Genomic DNA, 20,554 nt, shown 5'->3' with positions numbered 1-20,554 from the left:
TTAACACATGTCTGGAAAACTGAAGCATTTTCTAAAATAGTTTACATTTTATTGTTTAATACGATTTAAAAACTACATGTATGGGTTCAGCAGTCAAATCCAGTCAAATCAAATATAAGAAACATGAAAACAGTTTAATGACTTTGCCACAAAATACAGTTTTAAAACACTCCCTCTGAATTTAATTCAGGATTCTCTGCATAATATGTCTGTCTCTCGAAATATCCATACTTCACCAATGCAGAAGTAATTTGCAAAAATCAGACAGCAAAACAAATGTGTTTCAGCACCTGAGACTAAAGCAGGGATGGGAACAATATTGAGATCCTCATCCCAATTTCAAAGCAAATTAGTCTCTGAGTGAAAAGCATGCTGGGTTAATCCTGCTTGTCCCACGACGCTGCTGCAAAAAGGAGATTCTTAATCTCAAGAGTTTCACTTCCTGATTAAAAAAGTTAAACCAAAAAGCATCAAAAATGAGCTTCCTCTGTTTCCACAGCCACCAGTAAACAAGAGCATTAGTACAACTATGGTTTAAAATTCTCTTCATGACATGCGTGAATATGGGTTTTCTTCTTTGTTTCTATTTTATTTTATGCATATTTCTGTAAATATGGTGCAAAATGTCCAATTTTTGGCATTTTGCATCATAGGCTCACCTCTGGTAACATTTTCATGCCGGTTTGTTGACTTTTTTGAGTAACTCCTGGTAACAAACAGACAAACCAATCGCATAGCCTCCTCAGCAGAAGTACAAACACCCCCTTTCTTTATCATACAATTATTACAATATATAAACATTGTTATAGCTTCTCTAGGGAACTTTTTTTCGTTTGTTTTTTTTGAACAAATTCCCTATTTATTGTGGAAAGGTGTATAATGAACATTTGTCACATTTCCCAAATGATATTTCTGTCTTTAATTCAGTATTAAATAAACTATTAAAATTGGTCCTTAGAGCTAAAACTCATAAATACATTCTGTCCTCTAGCATGTAAAGCCTGATTGTGAAAACGCGATTATATTTCTGCAAACTTTGTTCTTCTACGACTGATGGACAAGAACTAGAAGCGGAATAACTACTGTGAGGAATCTGACACTTTCAATACCAAAATCGCACACACTCTACAGCCTTGGCCAAACAAAACTCCAGTTTATCGATTGCAGATCACCAGGCTGTTCGTTCAGTATCTCTGACAACTTTTAAAAATCTCCACTGAAGTCAGTCAAAAATGATCAGCTTCTTTGCCTTTCGGTCTTAAAATCTGGAGCCAAAGTCCAAATCTTCCTCAACTTCTTCAAAATCTTCTTCATCAACCGCCACACCTGAAACACATAAAAAAGGTTGAAGTCACCTCATATACCAGTAAGAGTGACGTCAGACTCAACTTATTTGTGCTGAAACTTCAGTGTGGTTTTTAATGTGCTCAGGTCAATGATTTTAGCCCATGTGAGGATTTTCTTTTCAGCAATTTCAAAGAAAGTCATATTTATAAATCATATTTATAAATATGACTTACAAATCAAGGGGAGTTTAATATCCATCCGTTTTGTTTTCCAACTATTTAAATTATGTGTATATAACCACGTTAACTACGTACTGCAGCAGAAGCTGATGTTTCTCAGTGTGTCAGCGAGGTCATCGATATCGATGATGAAGTGGCTCATACTCTCATAACCGAGCTCTGGAAGCTCCAACTTCGAGGCTCTCGCCATCGCCGCCATTCTGTAAACAAATGCAGAGACTTCATAACAAGGCTCGAACATTTCAGCTGCAAATGTTTGTTCCCCTTTAAAAAAAAATACAAAAACCTGAAATCTCATGTAAAGAGATGCACTGCATCAGACTAAACTGCTACGTCTGCAATAAAAGTGAAGCATTGTACTTTGTGTTAATTTATTTTCAAACTTTATTTTTAAAAGCCAAACCCAATAAAACATTTATAATGTTACCTTACTGTAAACCTGAGTTTTAACATGGAAATTGCAGAAAGCAAGAAAGTCAATTCATGAGTTTATTGCAGATAAAAAGTAACTGCACATTTTTAAGAAAATGATCATAATGGTCATAGATTAAATGAATTATTCTTACTTGAAGTGTAAATACCACACGAGTAAAACGACAACAAAACAGTAAAGAACATAAAAGGCTTCTGTATTTAGCACAAAATAAAATTTCATTTTTATGCATTTTAAACTCACATCAAACTCGAGCAATACATACTTCTTCATGAAATTCAGAATCAGAACACTTAACAATCCCTCAGACTTGCTGCTTGTAATAACAGAGTATATCAGCACTGGCATACTGATATCCTCACCTTTTATATACAGGTCAGTATTAAAACTAAGACATGCTCAGTCGTGTTAAACTCATTTTTGTTTAATTGCTTCTAATCTGCAGCCAGTGTTGGATCAATAAAACCAGCGCTAAGTATTTAATCAGGCAGACTTCCATCTCAGAGACTGATGCCGATTTCAAGTAAAAGGCCAAATGTGACTCGATCTATCAGCAAATCAAACGCACGCTGACCTCCAGGTATCCCCGCATGGCTGCTCGCTGACTGCAGCATTGTTTGGTGTTTCGATCTCGTGGCCAAAGCAGGGTCTTCTGTTCCACAAGTAATTAGTATGAAAGGGCCAAATATCTGACAGAGAGGGAACGACTGTTGGGGAAGGTTAAGACAGTACAAAATCTACACTGTATATATAAATCAATTAATTTTGTATCAATCACTATAAATTGATTTTTGAAGTGAGCTGTCTCTGTGTTCTGCTCATTTTTGCTCTTTTTATTGGTCGTTCTTGTTGTGCTTTGCAAAAGCAAACGCTTTTTTCAGGGGAGATGCCTTTGAGAAGCAGGTTTACGCAAACATTTCAGCTACAAAAGTTTGTTTTCCTTAAAAAAAAAAAAAGGAGCATGTTCACCTCAAGCATGTGTGACAGACGTGAAGGGGTCTGGAGAAGCTGTGGAGAACTTTATGCCGCCTATAACATCGTTCAGCCTGGTGGTGGTTCAGTGATGTTTTGGGGAAGAATATCCATGGAGGGATGCACAGACCTCTACGGGCTAAGCAACGGCACTTAGGTATCGGGATGAAATCCTTGGACCCATTGTCAGACCCTACATTCGTGCAGTCACAGAAGCATACAATTGGTTCCTGGAGGATGACGGAAGTGACACTGTCCCCCATGTGTTCTATTGGATTTAGGTCAACATCTGGGACATGCATCAGTCCATCCAGTGGTGCCAGGATGCACCACAGACTGTCCAGGACCTCAACGATGCCCTGGTGCAGATCTAGGAGGAGATCCTCCAGGACACCATCCGTTGTCTCAATAGGTGCATGCCTTGACGCTGCTATGGAGGAATACAGGCATGTGGGGGGCTTACAAACTACTGAGTACCACCTTGAGTTTCTGCAATGGAATTTTGGCAGCACTGACTTTTTTCAGTTTGATTTTCAAGATGTCTTTGAATTCAGCCCTCTGTAGATTGATGATTTTTTTATTCCTATCAAACAACGCGGCATCCTTTCATTCCTAACACAGTACTCGGTCCATATCAGTATAGATTGTTGAGTGATTTAATGTGGGAGGTCATATCAGTGAAATGATTGAACACCTTAAGGTTGGAAAGCTTTCCTAAACCTATGAAAATGTATTTGTAAGACACTTTTTACAGGACTCCATCTAGACTGAAGCTGGCTGGGTTAGAAATTAAGGTTAGATAAACTTCTCAGAGTAAAAAGTAAAATATTTGACATGCAGGATGGAAAGGTCACATTCACAATCAGAGCTTCATCAACGAGCACTTACTTTTCCAGTATGGCTTGGGCGCTCTGGTTTTGGAGAAAAGTAGAAAAGAGGAAAGAGACAAAGTTAATCACATTGTGCTTCAGTCATCTCTGCCAACAACATCTGTCACAAGTATTTGTCATAGACGTCACCGTGCTAAATGAAAACATGGATTTTTTAACACTGCCAGCTGCCAGAATGGCCTGATGGTGTTTACTACCTGCTTCCACTTGCTCTATCTTCTTTAACACCTGTTCTGGCAGAGGATGGAGCTGAACATAAAACAGCGACACCTGAGGCTCAGACTTTCTCTCTCCTACAAACGCACCGGCAGACAAACACTTTTTCCTCCGTGGAGACGCAGTGACGCAGACATCAGCAGTAAAGATGCCGAATTTAGTAACAACCTAAAATCGGGTCAGGGACACGTGGGTCATCCAACTGTCGGCTCTCAGGTTTTATGAACTTATTTCAGGTTTTAATCAGTCCTCAAAGTGTGCCATAAAACTTTTTTTTCTCCATAAAAGAGCCTGAATATCTGTAATGATACTAATACTTGGAGCTTATGAAAACACATTTACGCTAGTCCATCTACATTTTACAACATCGTATTTAATCATGTGTGCTCTGTCCAAAGTGAAAGGCGTGAATATGATCTTTATTATTCACTTTTTTCCAGGCGGTTAAAACTGATTCAGGCAGCTGACTGAGAAAGTTGTAGCTGGATTAATTCTGACAAATCTGCATAAATCTAGATTTATGGAATTGATGTGTTGTAATGGTAAAATATTCACAAACAGGCAAAGTAGCCTGTTCTTTTAGTCCAGCTGAAAACACCATCATTGAAATTTTAGGGCTTCTGTTTGGTTTGAAATACTCATTTGACCACTGCCCCTTGGCAGGGTTCTTGAAAAATGCCAACCTGTTACACTTTTACCCGTTCTGCCAGAATTTAATCATCATGGATGGGATGTTTCTGTCGTCTATCTGGATCTAGATAAGGGACAGACCTCCCTCTCTCTGGCTATGTCCACCAGCTCTTCCATCTTTGGGAGGGAAACCATAGCATTCCCAAGCAAGCTGAGACAATCTCTCCAGTGTGTTATGGGTCTGCCCCAGGGTCTTCCTCCAGGACTTGCTCAAAACACCTTATTTAGGAGGCATCGAGGAGGCGTACTATCAGATTTTTAAACCACATCAGGTAACTTCTGAAGTAAAGAGTAGCATCTCCAGCCTGAGCTACTTACGCTATAATTAAGAGGTACGAACCTCCCACTGAGTTCTCACCTCTTAAAGATGAGGTCAACTGACTACATGGATACACTGAATGAACCAGGATTTTCCATGATTGGATTATCTCTCCCCTGATGGCATGGCTGTATTTCAAGATGACAATTCCAGAATTCATTTGGCTCAGATTTTAAAAGGATGATTCAGGGTGCATGAGGCATCATTCTCACATATGGACTGGCCACCACAGTGTCCAGACTAGCTCCATTAAGAATCTTTGGCAAGTGCTGGAGAAGACTTTACGCATCATCAGTACAAGATGTTGGTTAAAAATTAACACCACTGTGGACGGAAAATGAAAAATGCTGTAACCGTGCCTTAATATATTGAAACAATACCTTGATGACTGCGTGCTGTCATCAAAGCTAAAGTTGATCCAAAAAATGCTAGAGTGCTAGAGTGTGACTTTTTGGTTGGCCGGGCAGTGACACAGTGCATCAGGAAGCACATCCAATGTTAACATCTGCAAAAACCAAATATGGAGCTAGCTTAAAGTGTATATTGTTTATTGTGTACGTATACTGTTATAATAATGAATGATCATATTGAACATGCTAAAGTTTCAAATAACGAGGTAACTGTATGTAAGCGTTGGCTTCAGACACCTCTTAAAAACTCACTTTCAGACAGTTTTATTTGTACTCCTGGCTCTGTATGATGTCACTGAGAGAGGATACTCGTAATGTGGTCACCACTCTGGCTGAGAGCACAGTTACCCCACTCACCCGCTTTTCAAACCGTCTTTTTATGAGGGGCAGCCAATCTGAAGAAAGCTGGCTTGAACCGAGAGAAGTGGCTGCTCTACATATAGTTAAGGGTATGTTACCCTTACAGTACCTGTTAGACATCTATACATATTTCTGATTATTTCGTAAGCAAAGATGTGTTTAATTCTTGAGTGATTAACATAAATCCCACTAAAAGAATAGTTAAAATTAATTTCTGCTTCTTTTTTTTTTTTTTTTTTTTGGTTATAAGAAAAACTGTTTGAAAAGGATGTTCCATTACTAGTATTTTCATTTCATTTCTATTGTTGAAAACCCAAAATTGAAAAAGTTGACAAATTTCAGTTGTACCTGTTTATTCTGGCCATAACAAGAAGACGGCATTGAACACTGTGGGTAAAATGGCTCCTTCCATGCAGAAGGCAATACTTATTTAACAGGTAAAATAAAGATTACCTTGAACTTTAAATGGAAAAAATACAGAGCTGGAAATGAGCAGTTCCCATAATAACCATAAACAAAACAACTAATAACAGGAAATGGAAAAATCAGACCCAGTCTGCAAAAAGTGCATCAATTGAAATATCCTCAGAGCATGTTTTAGAATGAGGACAAACTGAGTGTTTGCATGCAATGCCAGTATAAATAAAAGTTGTTTTTTTTTTATCTAAAGTGTGACTCATGTATAGCTGTAGGTCATTTTTGATGTTCTTCAGCTGTTGTTGTTAAATTTGGTCCACTTACACAAGGGCACGTCACAAAGGATGACAAGTTCAAAGATGCTTCGTGAGTAATTTTGAGATTCCTCAACATGAGTTAAACTCGTCTCCTGCGGTGACTCCATGGTGTTTATTTTCATTATCACCATCACACCGTGCTGCTGCTCCGTCAGCCCGGTTCTTATTAATTTGAGCTACAGCTGAAGTAGTAATTTTTAAGAACACCTACAGATACACAGTGATTAAAACAGCGGGAAAACAAATCAGTTAATTTAATTTATTCTTGTTGAGCATCCCCGTGCTCAGGCCGAGCTAGTTATTGTGTGTTTTCTACATAATTAAGTGTGTTTTAAAAGTCCATACATTGAATGTGCATATGGAATACATCAAAATGTATGAGCATGTGATTGATTGGTGGATCAATGCGGTGTACTTGAGGGGCTGACCTGCTTCTCATTATCTCTACACGAGTGTGAATTAATCACGGGAGCGTCAGACATGATGTTTGCCTTTAAGCTATTCAGGACCAGAGGAGACTCATGTGTCCTTGGGGGTGTTGTTGAAGCAGAGCGCCCGATGGAGAGGCGTCCCGCTGGGCTCGCTCCTCCACTTTCCCTCCTCGCCCTGCGGCTGTGTACATAAAGCTCTTGATCATCAGTGGCCCGGGGACCACTGAGCATGGATTATCCTGTCTAATGAGAGCTGAGCCTGGGAAATTATCGATGAGCAGAGGGAAAGCGGAGGAGCACGTGAAGAGTGCGGTGAGACTGTTAAATAAATAAATAACAAAATAAACTGTTGATTTAAACATCCGTCTGTGGTGCTGTTGTGTCATCGGTTGCTTTAACATAATTAAAAGAGGGCCAGGTGTTATCGAGCAGGGAGTTATTTAAGGAAGCCTGGAGGCTGATGTGGAAAAATGAATTAAGCTGTCAGCTAAAAACAGGAATTATAATTTAAATATAAAAATAAAACATTTATATTCAGTCTTTCTTGATGGTAAATAACACTCTGACCATCTTTCAGGCATACTTTAGCGCATTATGCAGACTTGATACGAGTTTTTTTTCCCATTTCCGGTAATTATTTGTTCTTGTATTTACTGTAATTATGGGAACAAATCCTAGAAACGTATTTAAAGAAAAGGCATTAAAAGGGCAGCCAAGTGGTTGGAAAACAAATGAACAGTAATTACTGTTTGGCTGGAATTACCTGTTGGCTAAATTTAAAGGCTTTAATGATGGGCTAAAAGTAATAAAGGGTTTGCTGGTGCTAATCAATAAAATAGATGTTTGAAATAGATCTCTGAAGTAGCAGATAACATGTTGACTTAGCTATAAATATTGGATGAATCGTCAATATAAATAGATTAGGATGGAAAAGCTCAAAGTAATTAACGAACACTTCAGGTAGTTAGACACAGACATCTGAAAGTGATAAACAGCAAAGAGTAATGACAGTGGGGTTGCTGGTAACGGAACAGCTAAAAAATAATGGTTTAAAAAGAAGCTAAATGTAGTACAGGTTTGACTCTAAATGGGACAAAAAAATTGCAGTAATGATTTTAGTACATTCAAATTGGAGCGTAAAAATTTATAGTAAAAATTTAGTAAATTGTAAAAATTTTCATCATGAACTAGATACCAGCATAGCGTGCAAACTGGACCAGCAACCAACTTTCATGGAGAGGCATTCGACTCAATCCACTTTGCTATTCTCAAAAACATAATTAAATAAATGCAATGCATATTTACAAACATATATGTATAGCGCGCTAGTATAATCATAGAGAAATGTATCCAAAAATGAAGGCAATGGAGGCATTTTCTCTGGAAGTAGAAGTGGATCAGTGAACTCATCACACACTAGCACAACACATTTCTATTTGTTTTGCAAATTTTCAAGGAGCATAAAGCTTTAAAACTAGTCTGACAAGCTGATAAATGACCTTTTATTTAATTTCAAAGAGACACTTTGAAAGGAGTACTTCCACAAATCTGGCCAGCACAAGCCCGTCCACTCAGTGTCCTCCTCCCTCATGTTGGTTACCACGATCGCTACAGAAGCACTCAACTTTTGCAAACCCATTACCTCATCGGTGAAATTGGTGTTTTAAGTTTTCCATTACCAAATTGTATGAATTAGTGCACATTATAATTGAAGTGAAGAAGTACAGCGACTTATAGAGTGGGCCTGGACCCCGGAGGTCTGTCCACACTGCTGGTCCCTTTTCCAGCAGAAATCTTTGGCCCACTTAATAATATTCAATAAAAAAAAAATACAATAACGAATCAATGAATCAATCTCTTGCTTGAAGACTTAGAAGTGTAAAAATTGGAGGCAGAAATTTCTGGACTCTTTTTTGTATTTTGCACCAGGAAGTGTGACATTACAAGTCGTTAAGAATGGATTGCATAATGAGGCTTATTGTGTGAGCTGTTCATTTCATCTGAGCCAGAGGTTTGAATCACGGTTAGGTTTACAGCCTCCTACTGAAAAGAGGAACAATAACCACGTCCTGTCGAACGATACCGAAGCAATGGGAAAGACGAGGAGCCGTGCTGATGCCTTACTTTGATTTACAACAGAAGAATTTCTTTGTAACGATGCAGAAATTTGATTTTAGGCTGTTCACCTTATGTTTCAAAGATGTATATATCTTTAAATGTAATGGTTTAGACACACACCTCACATTTGCCAAATTATGAGGTATACTGTGAGAGAAACACTGTAGAGTCATATTTGATCAAGTCTGGAAACACAAGGAATCTTTCTGTGAAACTGCAGTTTTTTCCCACCTGTATAAACAGAGGCATGTGTGGCTCCTCCATGGACTGTATGCCTGACTCGACCAGCGTGACGCCCACCTCCAGGTGATCGCTGTGCTGACGGATGAGCGACTGAACATGTTTGAGCTTTTCGTCCTGTTCTTTGGTGATGAGACCCACCAGCTCCTGCTTCCGCTCCTCCAAGATGGCCACCAAACGTTCAAAGTGGCCGCTCAGGTGTTCTCTCTGCCGCTGGCCGTTTTCCTAAAGAATGATGGCGTGACAGTGTTAGTCATTTTCTAACTAACAGTGTCAGATATCTAATATTATTCATCAGTCCCACTTAAACTTCACCATCATTGTTTCCAGTACTAATTATTAAACATGGATGAAGCCACCACGATGTCACCCAAACCAGTGTGTCTTTCCTTTAAGATGCAAAAACTAAATTACAGAAACCACAACACAGCTAGTCTGTGTGCCTAGCCTCAGTCACAGCAACTTAATGACTTTTCAGCCCTTTTTTGTAACTGAGAAATCAATTTCAGTTTATTGCAGAAATTCATGTTATCACACCACATTTTGCATTAGCTAAATTTGATCCAGGATAGACTGATTTCATCTACTGATTACTGTTTGCCTCTTTAAGGAAATAATTATCCTTAAAACAATTAAATTATGTTTTTTAAGGCAGTACAGACTAACAATGAGGGGGAAATTAGAGGAAACAACAAATGCAGCAGGGACAAAAACAAAACAGGGATCACATAATGTGGTGATGATCTTTCTTCAGTAACTGATTCGAGTTGTTTTATGTTAATTTCATTCATATAACTTTCATTGTCTTGTAACTTGTATTTGTATTTTTGCATATTTCTAATAAATTAGTTTTTCCTCATAAATATATAATTTCTTTCTTACATTTAACAGTTTTTCTTCTCACAAATTTATGAGTTTAATCCCAAAACTTTCACGTTTTAATTCTCAGTATTTTACCCTACTAACTCAGCCCTTTCATTGTGTTTTCTTCAGCGACCCTTATATCCTCGTATAGGTAAAGCGGCTGGATTTAGACATGAAATCGCATCCTTTGCGCCTCATGTGTTCATGTCTAACCTCTATGGTGCAGCAGATTGCTTCCATCTGAGAGATGACTGCCTGGACGTTGTCATTACTGGCCACCAAGATCGCAATGCCGTCACTCAGCTCCGTCTGCAAACATTCAGAGCATCACCGACATCAGTTAAATATGGAAACTTAAAGTTAACATGGAAAAAATATTACAAAAACAAACCTAATGTGTTTGAAATCATCAGCTTTGATAACATCATATCCGTCAGCAACGAAATAAGCTGTCAGGAAAATGTCTGCTATTTCTTACCAGTGAATAAACAAATAAATGTCATCCAGCCCAAGTCCAAGAAGAGCTACACAAGACATATTCAAATTATTAAGACACTGAAACAGTTATAAATTATTTTATTTCCTTTCAGTTAGACTACTGCAATCATCTTTTAACAGATACCAACTAAAATGAATCAATAAGTGTTAAATTCATCATAATGCAGAAAAAGTGAGCCCATTACCCAGACTTTAATGACCCAACATGTGTTTCAGGAGGGATTTTTAAGCTTTATCTAATGTTTGCTCTTGAGGCTCCTCAGATATGGAGCCATCTACCCGAGTAGATCTTTAAAATGACTTTTTAGACATTTCCCTACATATTTTTTTAAATATTTGACATTATATTTTAGTACATCCTACCAAAGCTGCAATGATCTTACACAGTGGTGAGATGTTTCATGGACATTCACAATTCATAAGAATTGCTACTCTTCCTACAGTGTTGCTCAGAATTTAGTAAAACTTACAAACATTGGCAATCACCTCAAAGGTCTTCACCCAAACTCTGCTTAATGTCAAGGTCACATTTTTTCATTCTCAGTGAATTTTAATTCCCACGATACAGCAAGCCAGTGACGAGAAAACATCATGTTCTTTCTGTACTTCACACTTTACAGTAACCTGTGAATTATGACGAGCCATGAGCCAGATGAGCTACTGCGTCACTGTTATTCTGGTATTCTTAACTGAGAGGCACTCTGTTGTATTCACGGTGACATTATAAGCTGATAAAATACTGTCGGAGCCCCAGTTCAATTTTTTAAAATAAAATTCAGCCTTTTTTTTCCTGCCTCTATGATTATATGTTAAAGTAAAACACTTCAGTACCGCTATTTTTCTTAAATATAATGTATTTTTTAAAAATGTTATTCATATTTAACAGTCTGTGTGTGATTTGTGTTTTGGAAAAACGCACTTTTGTTCAGATATGGTTGGTTTCAATCCTTTAATTCTGATCAGAGGTCCGTGATTACTTTGAGCTTTTCACTATTTTCCTTGTTTTTTTTTTTTATTTAAACTACTTCTCTTTGGACTGCAAAGACAGTTTCAACTTTTGCTTGGGACAAAAAATAGAAATAAATTCCACCTACAAGAAAATCTGACAGTCGACTGCTCAGTGTCTTATCATTCTCGCAGATGCTGACTTTAACTCAAACCTCTCTCATAGTAATCGCAGGATTGCTCCGCAGGACGAGTACTTTCTCATTAGTAACCGCCACCACCAGCAAGCACAACAACAACATGAGTCATCAACATGCATCTGTTTAGAGTATCTTATGACATCATGCATATTTTTATAGTCTTTTACAGCCACTTTACAGTTAGAGTGCGATTTGATGAGCTGCTCGTGTAACAAACACTCTCGCTTCTGTGCCGGCCAAATGAGATCACCAAACTTTTTCGTTTTTCAGATTGCACAAAGATGGGGAATCAACAACTTTCAGGAGCCTCATCTAAATTTCAGATGAGTGAATCAGATGCAGAGTGAGAGATGGAGAGGCCGGCACTGAAATGTCAACAAAGCCAACTGCTCGATAACATGCCGGACGCTGCTGCTGCTGCCATCTGCATGACAAAACTGCTGCACTTTGTCTTTGTGTGACTTTGTGTGTTGAAAAACAGAAGTTGCACTTTTATTCTGTGCACAGAGCAATGACACTGATGTTTAGATGGACAGATGATCATGTACATGTACTGAAGCCTTGATTTTAGTGGTTACATGTATGCTGTTCGTGTGCTCTGGGTATTCGATCAGTCAGCTCTTGGTCTCGTTTTAGCTGCATCATAAACACAAAGTCATTTATAATGTAAGGTCTTAAGTTTGATCAGAATAATCAAAATTGAGGTTAAAAAATGTCTTAAATTTTCACATCCTAACAGTTGCTGTGTTTCTCTTTTTAGTCATTAATTGGTTTCCACCTTGCTCGAGGAGGAAGAGGAAAAATGTAAAAATAGAAATAAGATAAAAAATGCTGGAAGATAAAGGTCGTCGTAAGAACACACCTACCTGTATTTTTCATGGTAGAGACTATTTTACCAACTCTGTGGTGATTTGACCTTTAAACAAGCCAAAGCTCTCGGAGCAGGGCTCTCTGCAACTAAGCTGAAAATAAAATTAAATGAAGGTAAAAGAAGTTGATTTGAGGGTGTAAATGTGAATTGGGCTGGGCTCATTTAAAGTATGAGATGGAAATAAGGGGTGAGAATCACAAATGAACCCTGGGAAAACAAACATGGAGCATTTATAACAGCAAGCAGTGTTTTATTTTGAAAGCTGACTGGATTATCTGTGATGTTCATATGTCTAACTTCATATTTAGATAATGTGTAAATTGTAATTAGCTCATTTAATTATTTTCTTAAGCTGGCTGCCATCCTCTCCACCCTGAGCTGCTTGCTTCTTCATTGATACACATTGGTTGACTTCAGTTCTATTTTATCATGATTCATTTTATAAGTTTTGTAGAGGTGATGCTGAGGGGATTCATTTAGAGCGCTTTATGTTTTAATATAAATTTCAACGTGTGCGGGCAGTGAATTAGTAAAGTATTGAAGGCATAAGTGATACGACATATTGGCATGTCTCTATAGATTTTGTGACCACAGAAAGTCAATGACATCGGTGACAGTCAACTTTATGTAAAATAACTGCTGCAGAAACAAGTGCGCAGATCCAGACTTAAACTTTCCAAACTTTTAAGCAAGCGACTGATGCAACAGTGAAATACATCATGTGAAATGTGACAGTGTGGTAAACACATCAAAGGGTTACCTAGGCAACCGGAGATTGGAATGTCCAGTAGTGTTTAATTGTCAGTGATGTGCTATGAGCGAGTTTAAAGTGGATCTATTCAGACTGTTTAAACAGTATTTTTCCTACTCTTTGCTCTATAATGTCATTTTTCATGATATTTATAATATACGAGCATCACCCACCTGTTGTTTAAACCTTCTGTTTACAAGGGTCGGCCAGTTAGAATAAAGACTGGTTAAAAGGAGAGGTAAGAGAGCGAAAACAACTTGGTTTAGTCAGGCGTGAAGTGGCGTGAAGTAGAAACTGTATGCTGTAACCGTCCTTCACCTTCTGTCTCATGTAGACGGTGCCGAGCGGAGCCACGTCACAGTCTCTGTGCTGTCCGAACACTTTGCACATGGAGCAGGTCGGCGTCTGGCAGGACAAACAGTAGATGTTGATCTTCTCGTCTTCATGTTCTTCACACATGAGCTGCTGCTGCTCTGGTTTCATGCTAACAAGTCTGCAAGATACAAAAAAATTATCATGTTTAATGTAAGGATTGCTCCAGGGAAATTTGGATGTGGACATAAAAGCCTGGTAGGTTTATATAACAGGTTTCTGTCAATATCACACCCATTTGTAGTCAGTTTTAATATTTACCTTAACATATTAACAGTGAAAAAAGTATATTTTAAGTCAATCTTTAACTTAGAGCAGCCTGTAATTAAAATGTCTTAAACTCCATTACAGTAAATATAAATAAGGTTGTAAAAAATGTCTTAAATTTAACATCCCACCCCTGCAGATAGCCTGCAGCAGCCTATAGCTACAAGGGCAGTTGCACAGTACTCCTTAAATCACATAGAAAGTTCAGATGAAAACCAGTGTTTCACTTACAAAATAATCCAAAGTAGCTCTTTTTTATAAGCTGTTAGCCATCATTTTAATACCCTTAAAATGTGACTAAAAGGAAACTTGGCTAATTTTTAATCTCATTCCCATGCATAGCATGCACAAGGCTTGGCATCATTGTCTGTATTGTTGAAGCAGCTTAGTTTACTTCTGTTATCACTGACGTACTTTGACGTCAGTGGATGATGGAAGAACTGCATAAAGATTTTGGCAGAGGTGGCAGCTGTCCCTTTGCCACCTGCAAATCAGGAATGTCACTGCTCACTTACAGCTCAGCTGGTTTCCTTTATTATAGCTTTAATATATACAAGAATAGTGTATGCATATAAAGGTCATTATCATTGCTGTCTCCTTTATTTTTGTGCGTGTGATTTGACATCATTCTCCTCCCAGATTGATCACTGCCAGACATTTCATTTAAAAAAAAAAAGAAGCTGACTCGGACATGGATAACTCTGGCGCCACGTAGCTTCCGAGAAACAACAGCTAAATTTCATGAAATAAACTGTCCTTTGTACTCTGACGCAGGCATCTCTGACAGAAACGATGATTAAGTTATGATAATATTTTTCACATGTGAAAAAATTATGAGAAAACCACAAGTTACAAAAGATTTGTGAACATCCGTGTGAACAATCACATCTATTTTAACCCACACGGATAAAGAGGGGACTCCTGCCCTACTGTCGCTCTTCTTTTTTATCACTGACTCATTCAGCTTCTATTCTGAGAGGAAGAGACAAATTTACACTGAGGATGATCTGTTGTGGTAAGTGTGGAGAGCAGATGTACTAAAGAGGCTTCTGCTTGAAATGCCTTACTTTTTATACAAAGTGCATGCATGTGGAAACAACTGTCATACTATCATTTCTACAGTGCTCGGGTATTGGTTATACTCAGGTGGAACAGTTACTGTATCAGGTTCCACATGAGTCATGCTGGGGAAATATTTGATAACTGATTCTAGTTGATACACTTATTAAAAACGACTCTACTTTTAGATCTGGTTCAGAATTTGGGTTTCTTCAGCAAAAATCTAAACATTAAACATCTTTCTGTCTACCTATTATTAAAAATCGAATGTGTTACCTGCAACAATCTGTAACAATCTGTTACTACAGCGAAAGCATCAGTCGTTTCTCGTTACTCTTCATATTTCCAACATGTTTCCTTGTGCACACAACACATCATTCTCCTGTGATCATCAACCTGTGCATCAAAATGTATTAATACAGCAATAAAGAAAATACAATAAAATATAAAACCGACACGTGTCTCAAGTCTGGCTAACATATTTTAGTCTGTACTTCAAACTGAGTGACTTGTGTGATTATGATTATGTTGATTATGTAAGCACGTATGGCTTTGTCGTTACTGCTAAATATACTTTATATCAGCCACAATGAACAAGAACACAACATACAGTATATGCATACATCACCTCTGCTCTGCTGACAAACATGCAAACCCACAAACCTGCTGTAATAAAATATGATGCTGCTCTCTGCAGGCAGTCACTCATTACTACAGCTAAGTGCACACTCAATAAACATGTTAGTGTTTTTAAACGATGAACGAAGAATTTCAAGATTTACAATCAGTATAATGTTTAATTTAATGATTCTTCTGATTATTTAGATGTGTTTTAATCTCGTTACATAATTATTTGGATGAACTTGCCCTGATTAACTTTTGTAAGTTTACCCGGATTGGACGTGGCAGTTAGTAGTGAATCAGGATTGGTTTAATGAGATAAATGTTTCTGAGGAAGACACAGGAAGGTGAGTCCCATAGTAACAAGAAAAAATAAAAACAGAGGTTGTCTTGGGTGTCCAATGGTACAATTACTTGATTTTGGTTTAATACAACTAACAAATATTATTGGAAAGGTGCATTCAAAGACTGAACAAGCTGTTTCAGATTCTCTCCCTTCAAAACAACCCTTTCCTGATTGGTCGGCTCTTGCAAATAGAAGGTTGACTAGTAGGTGGGTGGGGCTTCTGTAATTCCAGCCACTGAGTCTGGGCCTGAAATGAGCGCATTATTAGTACCCTCTCATTGACGTCATACAGAAGCAAGAGCAGAAAAAACTGTCTCAAACTGGGTATTTTATCTCCACCATACCATTGTATCTGGTATTTGCAAAACAAAAAAACAAACAGAAAAAGTCTAACTCTGCTTAGACTTCATTAATTAAGAGGCACAGCATCACTACAATGCTAGTGTGCCCCTGAAGACCCTCAAATATGTACATGTGATGACTTAAAAAGTTCACTAAAAGAAACATTTGCCTGGGTAACTACCCCTTCTTTCAACCCTCCCTCGCTGGGTCATTCACCTGGAGGACTCCTGCTGTCTATAGATGTCGATAATGTTCTCCACCAGCAGGTTCCTCTGGAGGCCATAGACTCCATGGCGGTCCAGCACCACCTCATGGCGGCACGACGGACAGCGAAAACGACCGCCACTGGCCGTCGCACTGGAGGAACCGCGGGAATGCCACAGAGGATTAGCTGACTGGATTTAAGAGGGGAAAAGAAACAACAAACTGCTTCAGACTGCTTTCTGGTGCATTTCTGTTTGGTTGCACAGTATCAGTGTAGAGAGAGGAAGACTCTGCTTTGACTTATATTAAACTGAAGAATCGGTAGCCAGATGGCAATAAATGTGACCCACATCTGCAGTTTTCCACAGGCGACATTTGGCCTTGACTGACGGTGCTGACTCACCCTGAGTCAGCACTGTCAGTCAAGGCCTCAGCTCAGCCACAGATCCACTTTCCATGAGCCAGATGTTAGGTGCGTCGTGACATCTGGCCATTTAACTGCAATGTTTTGTGCCCCTAAATTACATTTTGTAGGTCAAAATAAAAATGTATTTGCATATAAAATATGATGTAAAGAAACAGCTAAAAGAAAGAAATATTTTTACATTAGAAAAAGGCTGAGTTTAGGTTGCTGTTGGTGTTGATAAATGACTAAATGTGATTTCTAAATTTCAAAAGCGTATTTAATATACAGATACTATCTGCTAACATGGAAGTGGACTAGAACAAAATAAATACTGTCTGTTTGGGTTTTCACTCAATCACATAGTAGCTGTGAATCTAAGCTCGCTGCAGACTCTGAGGATGAGTGTAGATAAAGGGGAACGCCATCTAAAACCTTTAAAACTAACAGTGTAATCGCTGAATACTGAAGAACCCGGAAGGTCTTCTCTTGTTTTCTTTTAGTCTCACCTGGAAGATGTCATTGGCACACTTGCGGCAGAGGTTGTGCTGACAGGGCAGGATGACCACAGGTTTGGAGAACATCTCCAGGCAGACGGGGCAGATCAGCTGCTTTTCCAGATTCTCCATGGTTGCTCCGCTTCCAGCACCAGGCCCAGAGCTGCCTGCTGTCGGGTGCTTAAAGCTGAGAGCAAAGCTCATCACCTCCAGTGGTGAGGAAGATGTCAAAGACGTCAGGAAGCTCCGCCCTTTTACTCTCAAATGGCTGTAAAGTTAGTTGGTTTTAGTATTTTCCACTTAGCTGTTGCGCCATTTCTAACCCCAGTTGTCCACCACTTTATGCCACAGCCAGCTTGCCTGAAGCCCATGTAAAGACCCTCCCACACACCTCAGGCCCACAGCAGCCAGCCTGTCCCTCTGTTGGTATTTTTAGCTCCTCAGTTTGTTCTGACTTGGGTTACTGTCTAAACTGCGTTCCTGAAAGTCTGGGCGTGGCAGGGGATCACAGCAGGGTTTGGTATCTGGGTTCAAATTATTCTATTTTTATGAAGTCTGATACTTCAGAGGGGATCCTGGTGACATAATGCATCCTGTGACAGCAAAGTTTCAGGTGATTAGCATGCTGGCATAAACAGCTTGAAGCATTACTCAACTTAGATGTCTGTTTGTTCCTGCAGAACACGCTGAGTATGCAACATCTCTGTTCATCCAACTTTCTCACCAGGAGATTACTCAGAAAGTTGGAGTATTTGTTGTGCTGTATTTTTCCAACAAGCCTCCTTCTTATTTGGAGCAAAGCAAAGTGTGTACTTGGGTGAAAATATCATTTAATCAAAGATATTTAATATCAAAACCTCTAAAAACAAGCAAAGCTTTGCTAAATAATGAGCTGGGTACAAGTCAACACATTAAAGCATTTTTTTCCCACGGCTGATTTACGTTTCTTGATGACATTCAATTCAGTAAGAAGTCAACATTTATTTTTTTTTTAATGTACCAAAATGGTTAAACTATTAAAAGAAATTCTAATAAAGTTAAAAATTTAGTTTGGTTCTTAACTTAATGTTCATTTTCCACTCTACTAAATATATAAATGTAATGTGTGCAACTGAGTCTTCAAGCATGAGAGGCAGAAGCAGCAAAAAAAAAAAGTCTGTCAGTAACCAGATCCTAATAAAAAGCTGAACAGAATCACTGGCCAAGCGGCTCTCTCCAAACAAACAACGGCTCACAGGACATTTAAACTCTATAAATACAGAAATATCAGTCAGAGAATAGATAACTGACTCAAGAACGCCATCTACTGTTTACCCTCAGCACCCTCAGTCTCAGGAGAAAACATTTATTGAATATCTGTGTCAAATGTGCAAGAAAACCTCAGATTATATCACATTTATACAGTAGCTTGGACATCAAAGCAGGGACGTGACTACAACTGAGGAATTTCTTTTTGGGGCTTAAACTTAACAGACTATGACTGATTACTACTACAACTACAGCAACATCATATTATGGACCACTGAAGTCATTTGAACTAATATGAGGGCAAAATGTGATCAGAAAAATCAAGTAATGTGTTGTGAATATTAATATTAAATACTAAAGACGTGAAGTTTATTAATGCAGTCATGTTAAAGAGCAGAGGAAAGCTGACTACTGGCCTAAAATTAAGAATAGTAAAGTCTATAAATGTATGAAGCAGTCTGAATCTGTATTTATTTCACTGTATACTATCTGCACATTGAGGCGGGACATTGTGCATGTTCTTTTTGTCACTGTCTGACACTGTAGCTATGAATTAACTGTTTTACAATCACTTTTATGCTAGGCTCTGACCTGGTAAACTATCATTGATTACTCATGCAGAATCTAAGCCTGATTTCGTTCACAATGTAACCCAGAGACCCCTTTGTGGCCTTCAACCTGTCAGCATACAGCAGTGAGGTCTGTTCCCAGGGACAGACAAAAAATAACAAACAAAAAAAACAAAAACCCTGAAGTATTTGCTAATCAACAGAATGGAGTCGGCAGGACTAAGCTGCTAATGGGCTAACGGGACTATTAATAGTCCGGAGTGGAGGGCTGCTGCAGAGTGAGCCAAACATACAAACACAGGGATTCAAGTTGAAGACCTCCGTGTTACTGTTCTGTGATTACCTTCCTGTCAACAAACTTTTTATTTATTAAAAAAATAAATAAAAAGAAAACCCATCCTGCACCCTTACGAACACCAAATGCAACTGGGCTCTCATTCACTTGCCATATAAGCTTTTCTTTAGTGTTTATTAATGTGATAATGGTTGTCAACACCAGCACCCCCACATATGCTATTCTCTTGGTACTGTTTGCAGCTGTTTCATTATCTATTGATGGCTCTGATGACAATGAATTGCTCTTTATTATTCACTAATGGTTCAATTACTTCTTTTTTCTGTATTTTCAATTATCACCATTTTTTTTGCAAGTATTATTTTAAATTTACTGCATCGGGAAGAGCCTGAAAAAAACCCACCACAACAACAACAACAACAACAACAAAAGCCAATATAACTTAATAATCACAAATCGTGAAGCGACCTGCTGTGGCGACCCCTTGTGGCCAGGGAGCAAGCTGAAAGTAGCTTTATGCATCTTATTTTCTTAAGTGGTGCTAAAAAACTAAAAGTGTAACCCTTGACATAATTTACTAAGCAAGCACAAATATAAGACAAAGTTACACACTAGAAGTTAGAAAATCCTGTTGTTTTATTTGGTTTCTATAATAAATTTTACATGTGGTCCACAGGGAACCACAACAGTCAGCTCTCCTATTTATCAATCCCCAGTTTCATCCAAAAATGTCTTTATCCAAATTTGTTCACTTTCTTTTAAATTTCTCCTTCTTAATAAAGATGAATGCAACATTTTTTTTCAACCACTCAGCTTATCCACAAAAAGAAATTAGCTCCAAGCTAATTGTTTTTAGCATACGC

The 20,554-nt window shown here is 38.3% G+C and overlaps 1 protein-coding gene across 1 annotated transcript; it reads right to left on the bottom strand.

Annotated features, from left to right (window-relative positions):
• Nucleotides 1-993: 993 nt before the first annotated feature.
• trim54 (tripartite motif containing 54) lies at nt 994-17,743 on the bottom strand. Its single transcript, XM_063494542.1, has 8 exons — nt 17,592-17,743; nt 16,692-16,870; nt 13,787-13,961; nt 10,417-10,512; nt 9,331-9,564; nt 3,820-3,842; nt 1,602-1,726; nt 994-1,326 (listed from the first exon to the last, which is right to left on the bottom strand). The coding sequence occupies exons 1-8, from the start codon at nt 17,709-17,711 to the stop codon at nt 1,259-1,261; spliced, it is 1,020 nt and encodes a 339-aa protein (XP_063350612.1). The 5' UTR covers nt 17,712-17,743; the 3' UTR covers nt 994-1,258.
• Between the last annotated feature and the right edge of the window lie 2,811 nt (nt 17,744-20,554).

This window comes from Pelmatolapia mariae, linkage group LG15, assembly GCF_036321145.2.
Source record: "Pelmatolapia mariae isolate MD_Pm_ZW linkage group LG15, Pm_UMD_F_2, whole genome shotgun sequence".
Classification (NCBI taxonomy): Eukaryota; Metazoa; Chordata; class Actinopteri; order Cichliformes; family Cichlidae; genus Pelmatolapia; species Pelmatolapia mariae.
Note: the sequence above shows the minus strand (reverse complement) of the source record. Positions and strands in the feature narration are given on the sequence as shown.

Excerpts from the sequence above, each read along its gene's own strand:
- trim54 (XM_063494542.1), bottom strand. The coding sequence starts at position 17,711 with ATGGAGAATCTGGAAAAGCAGCTGATCTGCCCCGTCTGCCTGGAGATG. Across the intron at positions 16,871-17,591 it reads GTGCCAATGACATCTTCCAG|TCAGCTAATCCTCTGTGGCA; the intron begins GTGAGACTAAAA and ends TCTTAAATCCAG. Across the intron at positions 13,962-16,691 it reads AGACAGCAGGAGTCCTCCAG|ACTTGTTAGCATGAAACCAG; the intron begins GTGAATGACCCA and ends TGTATCTTGCAG.